The following is a 16985-nucleotide window of genomic DNA, read 5'->3' on the forward strand; positions in this document are numbered from 1 at the left end:
TTAATATATGCGCTGTAATTATTTACATGCATGTAGGTTACGTACGTGCGCGTCAGAGCAGCTCCGTTCACTGTAAATGTTGTTCCACACAAACTGTTGTCATTTACATGTGTGGAGCATTTCAAACTCCATCTCTACATATTTCTGTGCGTTTGGGTTTATTGTAACGTTCATCTGGGAACGCATGTGCGCCATTTCATCCAATTTGTAAGGTAAATCATTTATAAACCTAGGCAAACAGGAGAACACATCCTCACTCTAAGTTTACACGTTTTGATGTCAACATATTCAAGAAATTACAGTGGCTGTAGCATTTCTGTTATAAAAAAAAATAGCCAAATATTAAATATGCGCAGTAACGTTTAAAAACAATCGCCAGGCCGTTGGTGCCCTCTTCAGTCATTTGATATAATGCATAATGTACATTAGTTCTATTGTTTATAATACATTATGTATTTGAATAGTTTTGTTCAATAAAACCATATGATTACTTACTTTTGATACTTTATTTGAACTATTATATATTGCCTTATTGCTATATATATGTTTGAAGACATTTAAAGGTTATTGTTCACTTTTTAAATACCACAAAACATAATTATATTTATCCGATTGCTTGATTAATCATCAGAATAATTGACTTGTATTGAATTTATTTTTATCATGGTATTACATCCTTACTGAATAAGTATTAATTTATTAAGAATTAATAGCACTGACTTTTAAAAAAGGTAGTGTATATCCATGGATCCATGGAAAGAATAAATACATTTTAATGCAAACTTCTGTCATTTCTAATTCAGGCAAGAACCCATAATGCATTAGATAATGTATTTCAACATTTTGAAATACATTATCTAATAATGTTCATTGTTCACTCTTTAAATGCCTGTTTGACAGCAGTGCCACGGTCTAGTTTCCCAAAGAATAACATGAGGTTAACAGAGTCCACCTTTCAAGCTTTTAGTTTACCTGAAATGGTGCTGGAAAAGGACTTGAAGTCCCTGTCTTCTGGCAGTGCTCTCACTTGCAATAATTATAATGCTCTATGTGCTAATTCCGAAACAATGCTTTTAGAGCCAACCATGAAGTCAACTTCTCCAGTAATTGACTCATTAATGTTGCCCGAGAACACAATGTACTCTTGAGAGATAAAATTAACAGGTTAAACGAGAAAGGTCAACATGATAAAAAGGTAAAAAGGTTCAATAATTTGAAGAGTTAACTGTTTTTTAGAAATGAATTACTCAGGAAAAAAATGCTCTGTTACTCTTCTAACAATGTCCAGTCTCTTTAGAAATATTAACAATGTGGACTGAAGTTTGACGTCATCATTTGACGTCATTACTGTAATCTCTTGGTTACTGAAAATTTGATGGGAAGAGAAGATGAAAAAGGGAGGGGAAGAAAGAGAGAAGATGGCATTTGAGAAGAAGAGAGGTAAATAGGGGAAATGGAAGATGGAAAATAGCTGTGGGGCTTCTTTTTGTGCAACCCAAATTGAATAGCGAAACTGCCTTTGAGAGATGCGTAAATCCACAATCTGCCATATCCAAGTGTTTACATACATTTAGCAGAATACAGAGACGTGGGAGTAAACTGCGCTAGTTATCTCTTTAACTCTTTGTAAAAATTAATTTTTACATTTTGACATCCATATTCTTGCTTTACAAGGCAGAAGAGCATTCATTCAAAAAAGCAAGAGCATATAAATCGAACTAATTCATGCTTCACAATGTAAAGCACACCAACGCTACATGTAATGAAACTCCCAGTGCCTTTGATATGTTATGCTGAAGCTGCTAATGACTGAATGTGTGTCTGTAACTGTAGGCACACCGAGGGCGTTTTATCTGAGCTGTGTTATAAAGAATTCAGATAGAAAAGAGCTAAATAAATATTCTGAAAAATAAGATGGAAAAGAGTGTAAATCATTGAGGTCAGTAAGTTACATCTTCTTCAAAAACTTTTTTCTTTTTGGTTTACGCCAGAGTAAAAAGTTAAAAAGTTGATTATGACTTCTTTTTCTTTGCAATTGTGAGTTTACATTTTACTATTTCAATGTTTTTCCCCTCCGAATCACGAGTTTATATCTCTTATATCTTGTGTTTTCATGCTGACCCTGATGTGTTTCCTCTTCCAGAACAAAAATTGACAGATAATGTACTCACCCCCTTGTCATCCAAGATGTTCATGTTTTTCTTTCTTCAGTCGTAAAGAAATTGTGTTTTCTGAGGAAAAAACTTTCGGATTTGTCTCTATTTAGTGGATTGCCCCGAGTTTGAACTTCCAAAATGTAGTGTAAATGTGGCTTCAAACGATCCCAAATGCGGTTGTAAACTATCCCAGCCGAGAAAGAAAGGTCTTATCTAGCGAAATGATCGGTTATTTTCACTAAAATAATAAAATTTATATACCATTTAATGTCAAACGCTCGTCTTGTCTTGCTCTGCCTGAACTCTGTTTTTTTCCCGGTTCGTGACAGTTACACCGTAAAAAATAACAAACACAATTTGTTGAGTTAGCTTAAAATAATTTGTTACCCTGCTGCCTTAAAATTTTAAGTTCAGTCAACTCAAATAAGTTTAGTCAACAACTTAGATATTTGTGTTTGCTAAACTTAACAGATGGGTAAGTAACCCAGCTGCCTTAAAAATTTAAGTTGATTCAACTCAAATATCTAAGTTGTCACTTAGTATAATTTAACATTTCAAGTTGAATACACTTTTTTTTGAGTTGACTGAACTTAAAATTTTAAGGCAGCCAGGTTACAAATTATTTTAAGTTGACTCAACAAATTGTGTTTTTACAGTGTAGGGTATGTCGAAAAAACTCCCAACTCATGTACTCCCTCAACTTCAAAATCATCCTATATCACTGTTTTACCTTTTTTGTTAATGGAGTTTGATCTTTTTTGCATGTTCACTTTGCAAAGACTGGGTCGGTACTTCTGCAGCGATGTAGGATGATTTTGAAATGATTTTTGAAGTTGAGGGAGAAAATACGATTGGAGTTTTTCAGCATACCCTAACTGTCTTGAGCCAGAATACACAGAGTTCAGGCAAGAGCAAGACAAGACGAGCGTTTGAGATTAAAAAGTTTTTTAATTTTTTTTTTTTTTATAACTGATCGTTTCGCATTTTGGAAGTTCAAACTCAGGGCACCATAGCAGTCTATTATATAGAGAACAATCCTGAAATGTTTTCCTCAAAAAACATAATTTCTTTACGGCTGAAGAAAGAAAGACATGAACATTTTGGATGACAAGGGGGTGAGTACATTATCTGTAAATTTTTGTTCTGAAAGTGGGCTTCTCCTTTAAAGGATGTATGGTTTACAGTGAAAAATACTCACAATGCTTTACATCAGGGGTCACCAAACTTAATCCTGGAGGGCTGGTGTCCTGCAGAGTTTAGCTCCAACTTAAACACACTTGCTCCCGAAGTAAACTCTGTAGGACACCGGCCCTTCAGGACCAAGTGGGGTGACCCCTGCTTTACATTAATAACATTAATATATTTGCACAAACATGACAAATTCTCTTTTTCTCTATCTCTCAGGATGGCATGGGAAATCTCCGCGTAACCAAAGAGGGCATCAGATTAGAGGGGGTGTCGGAGTTCCTCCTTCCACTTTATGTGAAAGAGATCAAATCCAGACGGGTAAGAAGTTCTGTCTCATTTTGTAAACATGTGACTGGCAGGTGAGCAAACATATTTAGATGAAATAAGTTGGAGAGCAAACATATTTGGATGAAATGAGCTTTTTTGTTTGACAGGAGGATTATCCAGGTTTTTTTTTTATTATTATTTCAAACAAGTCTTATTATATTCACTCAGTCAGTACATGGTACTTTAAAGGTGACATATTATGCTTATTTTACAAGATGTAAAATAAGTCTCTGATGTCCCCAGAGTGTGTATGTGAAGTTTTAGCTCAAAATACCCAACAGATCATTTTTTTATAGTTTATAAAAATTGACACTTTTAGAGTATGATCCAAAATGTGTCATTTTTTTGTGTGTGTGTGTTTGTCCCTTTAAATGCAAATGAGCTGATGCTCCCAGCCCCTTTTTCAGAAGAGGGCTGAGCTTCAAGGGCTGGCAAAAACAAAACAGGACAATTTCAGTCACTGAAAATGTCAAAAACTCTCAGTAGTGGTGTTCAGCCTTGTATGTTTGAACCGGAATCAGTTTAAAAGTCAGTCATCTGATTGTACTGTGTATAATAAATGCACGTTAATGAATTACACAGACGGGTAGCACCGTGCGATAAAAATAACGACAAAGCTGGTCTCATGGTGCCATCGGATGCTATCACAAACTTTATAAGTCTCACTTCTGATTATGAGGTCGACAAATTGAAGTGGTCGACATCACATTGCATTCATATGCAATTTTTAACTACCACATTCCTGTTTACGATCATTCTGGTAGCACATGAAGGCAGCATCAGTGAAAACAGGCAGGGACAATAATAGCTTTAGCAACATTAGCCTTATAGAGTCAAGGCAATTTGGAAAACAAACGTGTGATTACTTTGTCTGGAGCTGATGTTTGTGCTTGAAGCGTTGGCATTGATCCCTAAACATATAGGAGACTTTACAGATTTTTTTTCAGGACATTTCCTTAAAAATTTAACCACAGTGTTTTCAGCAGCTCAGACGAAGGGAGTATATGGAGACTCCTATGTTTGTTGGTGCATCCCAAAACACAACACTTGTTATGCCTCTTTGGCGCTGACATTATATATCTTCAGCAGCTACCACAAAAAAAAAAAAAAGAAAAATAGAATAGGACTTTTGTCAGCAAAGTGTTGTCAGCACACTAAGTGATTAGGGTAGTGTGTTTGCTTTTTGTACGTGGATTTTGCTCCTGTTCTCTTGCCAGGTGCAGCAGGTCACAGGGACAGGACCGCTGCTGAATCAACCTTAAGCAGCTCAAACAACCTGCTGAACTTTGCCTGCTAAATCCCTCAGTGCAGTTATTTCACTCTGTGCTGCCATTTAGCTAGTGAATCTGCTGGCTGACGTCTTTTCAGCCTCTAAAACAGGTTCATTCTGCTTGATTTTTTTAAATGTATCATTTGCGTATTAACTCTCAAGTTAAATAATATATTTATTTATTAATTTGTAATATATTTACCTTTAATTTCATGTTATTTATTTATTTGCACATTATTTAGTAAATACATCTGTTAGAAAGAAAAAAGAAAGAAATCCTTATGTGAAGACCATACCAATTTAAGATTCTGATAACTGTTCAATGTTTATGGTATTTTAATTTGTTTGGCTAAATGCAGCCAGTTATTTGCAGCATGCTTTATTCAGCATTTGCCATCTATTTTCCATCTCATTTGCATTTTGTCAAGCTATAAATTATAAAAATTAAGGACATTTATACTACTTCTCCACTCTCCATCAAATGCCGGCACACCCAGCATGCTGACAGGAAGTGTAAATTGGCATGGTTTCAGACATCACTGGTCTGTCATCGCAGGTACCAGCTGTGATGCTGGAGTGAGTGTGCTGGGGATTCTAGCTTGAACTCCTGATATATGTGACAGGACAGAGTGTAGATCACTAAGATGAATAGAGCAAGCACACAGGCACACATTCTTTGTCAAGCACACATGCAGAGAAGTACGCAGGGTCGGGCGCTTCCCCAAACTCCTGCTGTACGCATGCATCATGTTCCGGTTCATTTGTATTTGGCCTCTGTTGACCTTTAGCACCCAATTGTAAACACAACATCGTTGATCGATTTCTCTCCTTCTCTTTCCCTCTCTTTGTGGCTGTTATCACTGTAGCTTTCCTTATACACAGTAATATCTATCTATCTATCTATCTATCTATCTATCTATCTATCTATCTATCTATCTATCTATCTATCTATCTGTCTATCTATCTATCTATCGTTCTGTCTACAGTACACAGCATAAATGAGTACACCCCCTGTAAATAAATATAAAATATGTATTTTCTTATTGATAACTAATAAAACTGATGAATATGGATGGCAAAATTGAAATGTATCAAACATATACATAATAAAAACAATAAAATATATGCCAATATTTTCTGTAAAATAAATAAATTAGCTAATATTGTTTAAATGAAGGATTGCAGAAATTAGTACACCCTAGATTGAAGCAAATGTATAATATTCTAGTATACTATAGTATACTGCTCTGACCCTTCTTGGCACTGAGAGTACAAGTTCATGACAAATTTTCTGATCTGTCCTGTTTAACTTCTGGAGGATGAGCTCCTTAAACGCCCTGGTCTTTAATGGGGAGTGTTGCTCGGCTCGTCTCTACAGAATCCCCCACAGCTTCTCAAGTGTGTTAAGATTGAGTGAAATACATGTCCACTAGGAGAATGAATATCTTCATTGTCATGCTGAAAAAATGCCCAATAATGCAGGGAATGGGGGGGGGGCATCTTCAGTTTTAGTTTTTTGTATTACATTTAGTTTTTTGTATGTGAATTCATGACAGCATTGCTAAAGCACAACTCCCTCACACCTTCAGCACTCATACATCCCTATATAAGAGCTTTACTACCACTGAATGTCACTGTGGGTACCAGGCACTTCTCGCTGTACTCCTCCTCTAGCAACACCATAACATTTTGGATGCTTTTGGATCTGAAATGAGACCAGAGTATGGATTATATCTATCTATCTATCTATCTATCTATCTATATTTATTTGTTCGTTAGAATATCTATCTATCTGTCTTTTTATCGTTTTATCTATCGTTTTATCTGTCTGTCCATCTGACCGACCGACAGACAGACAGACAGACAGATAGTGTGGTAAACAAACAAATAATGAACAAATAGATGGATCTATCTATCTAATATTGGTACCGTTGCTAATTCACATCATTTTGAGCAAATTACAATATTTACTTTTATGTTGTGTATATATGCGATTAATCTCATATTTATAGAATGCATTTGGGTGAATTAATTAACCTGCTTGCAACGCTTCAGTTTACTGATGTTCCTTTACTGTTCCACTTCAGTTTATGCAGCTCTAGCAGGTCAATCCCTGACATTACTGACCATGATTGAATTATCTTAAACAGTCAGTCTTTTTTCAGTCAGATTTCTTTTCTTCAGTGCTGTATATTATTAATAGTCCATTGTTAGCATCTGCGCTTTAATGTTTTACCTGTTATATATTTGTCAACAGTAAGTTGCTTACATCTTCAGTAGGCCTTTTTAGCAAACATATTTCAAACACAACTTTTGCCAGATCTTAGCTTTTCACCAATCCTGTTGCTTTAGATAGCACATGCTACCCCATGTTGGGGAACAGTACCCAGCAGAGCTGGTAATTGGAGAACTAGTGAAACTCAACTTAATAAAGGTGTAGCAATCTCTATACTTAAGTCTATACTTATACACTGTGCAGAAACAATGGCCGCTAAGCCTGCTTGGAGTGCACATTAATTAATAATGATAAACCCCTTTACCACTGCTCAGATAAACTTATAAAGAAGCCTTGTCCTTGAGCCAATAAATCAAAGTGCCTAATGTGTTAGCCACAGTGATTAGCATTAAAGAACACAAACAAAGCACTGGCTTGCTGCTAGCTCGCTGATGGCACTCCTGATTAGCCTCAGTAATCACCAGCGCACATCAAAGCCCGTCGAGGGGCTTTTGCTTTTACCCTCAGCACCCCACCGAGAACACAGCGTCGCAAATCCCAACACTCCCTCGCAGCAACACGGCAGCCATTTTGGATCGTTCGCCTCAGATGACTGTGAGGGTGCAACATTGCAAATTACAATTAATCCACCTAATGTAGAAAGCCAGAAGCTTGGGGTCGAGGGGACAGGGCATGGTGGTCTTGGTCTGAGAGGAAAGCCTTGAGCTGTAAAGCTGAATACTGCAGACAAGCTGTTTTGGCGTCTCCTACAAAGAGGGATTGTGCCTTGGCCTGGATTGACACCCTGCTTCTACAAGGCCACCAATGATGTGTGACACAGGCACTCATGAAAGCAAGACCGAAAAGGAAACATATGAAAGGAAAGGTGCTAGAGAAGGATGAATAAAGATGCAGAGCATGAGGGGCAGCAGGAGAAGTGACAGTATGTAGCCAACAAGCTTGAAAAAAAAAAAAAAAAAAAAAAAAAAAAACATGAAAGTTACAACTCTAAACCCAGCACAAAAGGAAGGGGATTTAAAAAAAAAATAGTTTGAAGACACCAAATAGCAACAAAATTTACATTTTATATAATGGAACTTTACTGAAAATGGATTAGGGCTTTAATATGCTCTTATCTACCAACACGCTGAAATTTTTTATAACATTGTTGGGCTGACAAATAACCTGCATAATCGTTTGAATTTGAATCAGGCTTCCAATAGCTGCCTGCTGCCAGAATTGTTTTTTTCTTGACCCTGTGTTGAGGACATAGTAAGATTGACGTATTAAAGGTGAGATTGGATGCAAAATTCACTTTTACATGGTGTTTGCATATGAATGTGTCTTAGCAGTGTGCAGACACAACCTCCCTACAATGATAAAAATCCATTCACTCACTTTTTTTTTTTAATCCCCAAAATAGGCGTTTAGATTTTTGGAGCATTATGATGTCATATTGCTCAAGCCACGCCCACGACTGCTGATGGACTGTCTCGTATTAGGCTATGTTCACACTTGGCACCTTTTTTGACAAGAAAAAGTTGACAAGGGCGCTTTCTTAGTAAAAAAATCTGGCAGCGTTGCAGCCGAGGATGTCAAAAGCTGCAACAGTATAAATGTCAAGAAAAGAGAAAGCTTGCTCTTGCATTGGCTTTTGTTTTTTATTTTTTGGCATTTTTGCCCTTATTTGATAGGACAGTGTTTAGACAGGAAGTGAGGTGGGAGGGGGGGGGCGGGGGCGGAAAAGGGGAAGGGTCTGTGAGCCGGGACTCGAAGAAGGGACCCAGAACCTGAAGTGCAATGGCACTACATGTCGACATGCTGCCCACTAGGCTATCGGCGCAGCGTGTCGGTATTTGAAGTTAACTGGGAGGAGAATGTCGGTTCACAACAATAAAATAAAAGCCTGTCTACCGGCACCTTCTCCATTTTTTTCTTGTTGTTTTGTTGTTGTTATGGAAAAAAACAGGTCTCGCTACTGGTTTGTCATTGGTCAGCTGTCAAAAGGCGCTTGACATAGGGCATTTTTTTTTCCAGAAAACTTTTTTCAACTTGAAATGACGCACTGAGCTGTAGAAAAAGATGCCGGTGGTGGCGTTTAAAAAGCGTTCAGGACTTTTTTTGAAAACACGTTTCACTCCATAGGATTGTAATGTAAAACAGACACTGGCAGTTTAAAAAAGACGGCAAGTGTGAACATGGTCTTAGTATATTTTTGCCCTCAGCCAGTTGTATGCTGTCCGCCATTTTCTCCGTGCTCGAGCAGCTGTAGCGACAACAATGTCTCGTAATCAATGCAGATGTTTTGTAGGTGGATGTAAAATTGAAAATAAGAGTCTTCGTTTTCTCCTGACATCAGAGCCACTGAGGACGCAAGTGGATTAGTTTTGCTTTTGATGGTAACATGCCACTGAATACAGACACAAAAAAGAGGGGCGGGGTGAGCAGTTATAGTGAGCTCATTATCATTTAAAGAGACATGCATGTGCAAAACAAGTCGCTGTGAACAGAGCTATTTATCTATCTATATATCATCTATTATTTGTTTGTTTGTTCATTCTATCTATCCTAGAAATCAATAAATGTACTAATATTAATGTTGAAGACAGTTAATGTTGAAGGCTGCTTAACATTTTTATGAAAACTTGTATGTATTGTTATTCATTTTCAGGTTTCTGAAGAATGGGAAGTTGAAAAGAACATTTATTTAAAATATACATCTTTTCTAGCATTATAAATGTCTTTACTGTTACTTCTGATTGAGTTAGTGCATCCTTGCTTGAACAAATATAATAATTTCTTTCAAAAAAATGAAAAAGAAAGAAAGAAGGAAAGTAATTTAACCATGTTTTTCATCACTTACAGTTTCGTTTAGTTTGCAAAATCAGTTTAGTTCATGAGCTGAAATTATGCTGATACACGCAAAGCTGTTTCCTTGTTTTTCACTAAGATTTAGGACAGAAAACAGAATATACATACAGGGTAAAGCGAGATCTCTCGGCATTAGTGATAAAGTCACAGCGACTCTGCAGTGCTAATTTAAGTGCATCTTTTCAGCATATATACCTCTGTGCTTTGGATAAAAAGCTGAGTTAGTCAGGTTACGGTGGTAATGTCATTGCCTAGGACAAGCTAATTCATTAAAGGCCTGACGTATGCATGTGTTCGTATGCTTGTATCTTTATGGTGACTAATGACAAAGGTCTTGTGCATGTTTAATAAGTGTCTCTCTCAGCTTATAAGCATACGTCACTATAGGCACAAAGACAAAAGTTTATTTTTGTCTCCCTACCTTCTGTCTCTTGTGAATGTTGCACAACCATTCTCTCTTTCATATGCACTATCTATCATTCCCTCTTTCTCTCCCGTTCCTTCTCTATAGTTCTCCCTTGTGGCCTTGTTGCTAGAATGCCTGTATTGGGAGTTGCTAAAATGAGACAAAAGTTTCCTGTTGTAGGCATTATTTCCACACTCTGTATGATGCAGGAGAAATAGGATGTTTTCTCTCATTCTCCTCCCCTTAGTAATATCCCCTTTTATTTCATCCTTAAACAAATGTTGAGACAAGAAAAAAATGTCAAGTTGATTCTCTAGGAATTGTTGAAATGATTGTAAATCCCTTCTCAGGAGTCTAAACACAATCCACATACACATAGACTAGAGCTGCCCACTTTTTTGCTGATCAGCGGAGAATGAGAGAAATTGAAAATGCGGCAAATGCACGAGAGAGAGCCAACGTATCCACAAGAGTCTGCAAGTTTCAATCTCTCTCTTGCATCGGAAAACTGGTTTTAGAGCTTATTTAGATGTCCTGTCTGTTCATTATTGAACTCAAGGATATATAAAATGAATGCATAAATAAGTAAGATTATCCATCTTATTTTTCAACGCAGAAGTAAGCCTATGGGCGCGACGTCCGGTTGGGGAAATAAGGAGAAGATTTACAACGTGTAACGATTTTTTCAGGAATCTGTCAAATTTGAAATTTTGGGCTTTTTGGATTTTTATTTTTCCAAACTAGTTGAAAGAAAACATCCAAAAGACACTGTTAAGTGTTTCTTTTATAGCACTATCTATTTGTGTCAATAGATTTCATTACAATTAATATTTTTAAATCCAATTTGCTCAAAATGAGTTGTTTCTCCTACACTGAGCCATAAATCTTCACTTCAATAGCACTCACATACACCAAACTTTACATTTTTCTATATCCTGAAGGTTTTTACAGAGGCATTTGTTCATATATAATTTGTTTGATTATACACAACATTGTATTCCTCAAAAAATGTGAAAATATGTTGTTTTCTATTTGTTCTAAGTATTTTCTGAATTATGGGGTGACAAAAATTCCCTCTGTAAAAACTTTTGACTGTAATATATCAAAAAAAAAAATGAAACTGACTTAATCCAGTGTAATTTACATATTTAAACCTAACATTTTAGAAAACTTGTAATACAAAAATGTTTTGCAGTTATCAGTATAATCAATCAATTTTTTTTACCCTATTCACCTGGAGTGTCTTGCCTTAAGATAATACAGTAAAATAATATGTAAGACACACTAATTTGCAATATCAAGCAGCAAACAAGCTGTTTTGTACAGCTAAAAATAGCTGGACGCGGATGAGACCAGACCCATAAAATTTACAAATGACCGTATCCGCTCTTATATAATTATTAACTATAACTCTTTAACTATCTTTTGCATATATTTGTATAATTTCTAAAAAGATTTGTCCTTATTTAGTACAAACATTTAAGATTATTAGAAGCAGATATGCAGTATAGACACAACAACACTTCATGATAAAAAATAATCTATGCCTTTTCTTTTCATGTGGTGCCTGTTTACTGTGTTTTAGAAAGAAATCTCACTTATTAGTCACCTTACCTCTCCTTAACCACATACATGAATTCTGCATGCTGGCATTTCAAAAAGTGGAAAATATGCACAGTACTTTTATTTTATTTTATTTTATTTTATTTTATTTTATTTTATTTTATTTTATTTTATTTTATTTTATTTTATTTTATTTTATTTTAGAAAATTCATATAAAAGTGATCAAAATTAAAGTACTATTTGAAATAAATGCTGTTATTTTAAACTTTCTATGCATAAATAAATCCTGGTGAAAACAAAAAATGTATTCCAGTTTTTACAAAAATATTAAATATATTAATATATTTCCTGAGCATCAAATCATAATATGATATTGATTTCTGAAGGATCATGTGACACTGAAGACACAAAAATTAATAAGATTTTAAAACATATTTAAATTTAAAAAAAAATAAATATAAAAAACAATTAATTTGAACAGTATATATATTCAGTATTTTATATAAGTATTTAGTATTTATATTATTTATTTTTGTGAAGGAAAATATATTTAAATAGAAAATAGTAGTCAAAATTTGAAGTGGATCAAAAAATCATCAAAGTTGTCAAGACAAAAACGGGTATTGTTTTGGTTTTAGAACAACTTTGATTAAAGATTTTGATCCACTTCAAATGTTGACTACTGTATATTAATCAAATTTGATCTGTTTTGGATCTCACAATGTGAAATTTTTATTCCTAAACTTCACACTGTAGTCATTAATTAAAAAAAAAAAATGTTTATTAAATATGTACCTGTTATTCCACTGAATTTGTTATTCACCTTTAGGCACATCAGTGATATTAGTACGATATTTTGAGGAAATGTTTTGCTGCATTTTATTACATAATTGTAAATTGTATAGACTGCCTCAGGTTGAGATAGCTAAACCTGTGCTCATTAACCATGTTCTCACTGACATGGTTACAGGTGTTATTTCTGTCTTGTACGAGAACAGAGATGTAGCTTGTCGTCATAAAGGTGCTCTTCTAAGTCACTGAATGAACAGGACAATTCAAGAGTCACACCTATTAGTACTGTAAATGCAATCATCCATCCCAAACACTGAATGTATCTGCAATCATAGAGCAAGGGATTCACAAGCATTGGTCAGCGTGTTGGTACTAATGTTTTATTCAGGGGGGTTGGGAGTGTGGTGGAATGGCCCATGTAAAAATAGGTTCCCATTAACATTTAACAACATTTCAGAATGATAAAACATGGGGACTGTTCAGACCTTCAGGAACCAAGAATGACGGAGAATATTAATTATTCTCTCCGCGTTCTCTCTCAAATGCACAAAAATTCTCAAAAGCCTCGTGGGCACAGGTTACCTCTACAATTACCTCTCATCTCTTAGCAATGTCATTCCACCTCTCTTTTCGATTGGCTCGATGAACAAGTCCAACATGCAATGTGATTGGATAACTCTACTGTGATTGGTTAGACATTACCCATCATCTAAACACAAGGCAGATGTGTCATCAGAGAGCAGCAGGCATAACGAAGAGTGATAGTCTCTTTATTTATATTAGTGTCGCACAATCTGTTCTGTCAAAGCACATTATTATTGTTTTTGCGTACAGGAGGGGTGGGCACCGTGTTTACGAGGGCATATGATAGCAACATGATGCTATTCGACAGATGCGGAGATGACATCAACTGCTAGTGACATGTAATAAAACTCACAGTGAGTTTCCACAGCAGTGCTATTGACTTTAGATGTTTTGTATGGAATCACTTTGTGTGTGAGTGGAAAATGTGTACACTACTATTCAAAAGTCATTAATCAAAAGTGACAGATTTTAAAATGTAGAATTTGACAATGTGAAGAAAAAGTTTTCTTTTTTTCCAAAAACCCAACCTTGACCTTACATAGCTGCTCTGGAACAATCTATGTTGTATAAAGTGCAGAAAATACCATCTATGTTTGCTACTGTCCACTATGTTACCTTTACTGGGTAACACAGTTGACAGGTAACTTAGTTGACATTTTTTAGTGTTTTGGGTCCATACTCAACATGGAAGCCGAACTACTGAGCATATGATATGTTTAGACATATATTTTCATAAACAAAACATAAGTTGTAGTTAAATTGTCTTGTTAAAATACTTGTGTAACACTGTTGACAGTCAATTAATCCACTGTTGACACAGGTTTATTAGTTAAACCAATATCAGGGGAAAGAGAGAAAACATAACTTCTAGTGTTTCATCCATGTTCCTTTAGAGGAAATATCATCATACTGTGCAAATTATACGAGAATGGGACAAACTGTTTCTTTTTGAGGGCTTTCTAGTCGGTAACTTAGTTGACAGTGGTTTTTCGGACACAAATAAAACAATCACAATAAACGCTTATTATTTCTGAAGCGCAAACCCAAATGTCTTGATAACCTAATCTAACTGAAGGCAAAACTATGAAATTAATTTATATTTGAGGTCATTGTAATGCTTAAATGCAGAGTAGAATGAGCAACTTTACAAAATCAGACAGTGAATACCAGAATTGTATGTGATATGAACATTATTTTTGAACAAAAGATATGGCTTTTTCAACATATAGTAGTGTGACTGGGAAAAGTAGAATTGTGTACTACAAAATTAAGCATTGGGGCTTTAAATTGATGAAAATATATTAAAAATATACTTCACGGACATGAGATGTACCCACAATTATAAAATGACCCATATATATATATATATATATATATATATATATATATGAAAATTAGCAACAGGTAGCGCCACTGAATCAAAAATAATGGCGCCCCCCAAAATGTATATATAATGATGCAGATCTTTAAGATAATGTAAATCTTTCATGGGTTTTCTACTGCATATTTCAGCAAGATACATCACTTATGTTATATTATGCCGTACAAGTCTTAATACCCGGGGTTTCCTTTAAAAGCCCTCAGTACATAATTGTTATGGCAGCATTCATGTGAATGAACAAATTAGCATTTGATGAAACATCACCAAATAGGTTTGTGTTTACCTGAAGTATTTTGGGCCGTAGCTAATTGGGGTCACTGTCTCCATAACAATGAGCCGCAGTTAATTAAGCATATAAATACAAACACTATCTGCATCTTAACATCTCACATCAGCAGTGCCTTCTGCAAATTTCCAGTGGTCGCCATTTCAGATATCAAATACCTCGTCTGTCGCTACACGGTGACATGGCCGTTAACACGGACCTGGGATCAACCCTGCCCCTCTCGATTAGTGAAATTAATTAAAAACAGACACAGGTTTAATTAATGCTACACATTGACATTACACAGGCTAGTGGGCCATTTTAGCTTTGATCCTCATCGGCGACTAATGACATTTAGCCAGGGGCTATGTAGCATGTGTAAAAGGGCAGGCTAGCCATTGGGTGTTTAGCTAGCAGGGCCCAGGGTACAACCTGGACTGCGGAGGTAAATGTTAGAGGTGATGAGAACGTGTCAGTGCGACTAAAGAGAAATGAAGTCTGGACAGGAAATCCCGGAGACTGCTAACAACGATAAATCCAAATAATCTTTCAGTTTTAGATTTAGAAAGTGATGCACAACCTTTGCTGGAGATTTTCTTCCACTCTTTTCTTAGGACAGAAAAGGAAAATTACTGCTTTATTGAGATAAACTGTTTCTTTATGTCTGCGATAACACTTTGGAGTAAGTAAAAAAAAAAAGGTGTTTGGTAGAAATGCTGTCTTATCTAAGCTGCTCCATATTTTCTGAGATATGGCATGTTCAAAGTTGGGAATAAAATATTCATTCACATGTTTATTGAGCACATTCATTTCATGGTGAATGTCTTTCCTCAGCTGTCCAGAATGTGGTAAGATTTATTAAGTGAAGACTGCTTGTTTAGGTGCTAATACTAGTGTACTTACATATTGCACAGTATTTATTTTATACTACTTTGTAGTATGTAAAGCTGTGAAATATGCAGTTTTATACAAACAAACAGTCATTACCAACTACATTGTTGTTTCATCATGATGTGTGTTTTATTCAGTAAGTGGTGTCCAACTGTCATGAACAGATAATGAGTTAAGAGCGAGTGTTAAGCGTCGATGCTAATTCTGGTTCATCATTCATCCTGAAATGTAAGGTCAAGTTGAGTGCATTGCACTGGGATACAGAATCCCACACAGTGATCTATAATGTAATTTCTTTTGGCATGTAGAATGCATATAGAACTACAATGATGTTTGATTTTTGGGTCGGTAAGATTTGAATCTCTTACCAAGGTTGCATTTATTTGACAAAAATGCAATTTTACAATTAAAAAAAATATATATATATATATATATATATATATATATATTAGTGCTGTCAAATGATAAATCGCGATTAATCACATCATATATGTTTGTATACTGTGTATATTTATTATGTAGACATAAATACACACATACAGTAAACATTTTGAAAATATTTTAATGTTACATGTATATATTTATATTCATATAATTGATATTATATATATATGCATAAATAAATATACACAGTACATAAATTACGTAAAAAAATGATATGCATACAAATATATATATATATATATATATATATATATATATTGTATGTGATTAATCACGATTAATTGTTTGATATATACTAATTATATATATATTTCTGTGTTGGCAAAGCTGTGTTTTTTCAGGAGCCATTACTGTAGTCTTTGGTGTCACATGATCCTTCAGAAATCCAGATAAAATATTATTATTATTATTAATATTATTATTATTATTATTATTATTATTATTATTATTATTATTATTATTATTATTATTATAATTATTATTATTATTATTATTATTATTATTATTATTATTATTATTATCATCATATATGTTGAAAGCATTTATTCAGCTTATTATGTTATTTTATTTTATTTTATTTATTAATTTATTTATATTTTTTTTATTTTATTAATTTATTTTTATTTATAA

General features: G+C 34.8%; 1 protein-coding gene across 2 annotated transcripts in view; it reads left to right on the forward strand.

Annotated features, from left to right (window-relative positions):
* The window catches only part of LOC127167824 (zeta-sarcoglycan), a 309249-nt gene that overhangs the window by 214790 nt on the left and 77474 nt on the right, over positions 1-16985 (forward strand). For both annotated transcript variants that reach the window (XM_051114095.1, XM_051114105.1), the window contains exon 3: positions 3561-3662. In XM_051114095.1, the coding sequence (XP_050970052.1) occupies positions 3561-3662 (102 nt within the window). The remainder of the gene's footprint in view (positions 1-3560; positions 3663-16985) is intronic.

This window comes from Labeo rohita, chromosome 1, assembly GCF_022985175.1.
Source record: "Labeo rohita strain BAU-BD-2019 chromosome 1, IGBB_LRoh.1.0, whole genome shotgun sequence".
Lineage (NCBI taxonomy): Eukaryota > Metazoa > Chordata > Actinopteri > Cypriniformes > Cyprinidae > Labeo > Labeo rohita.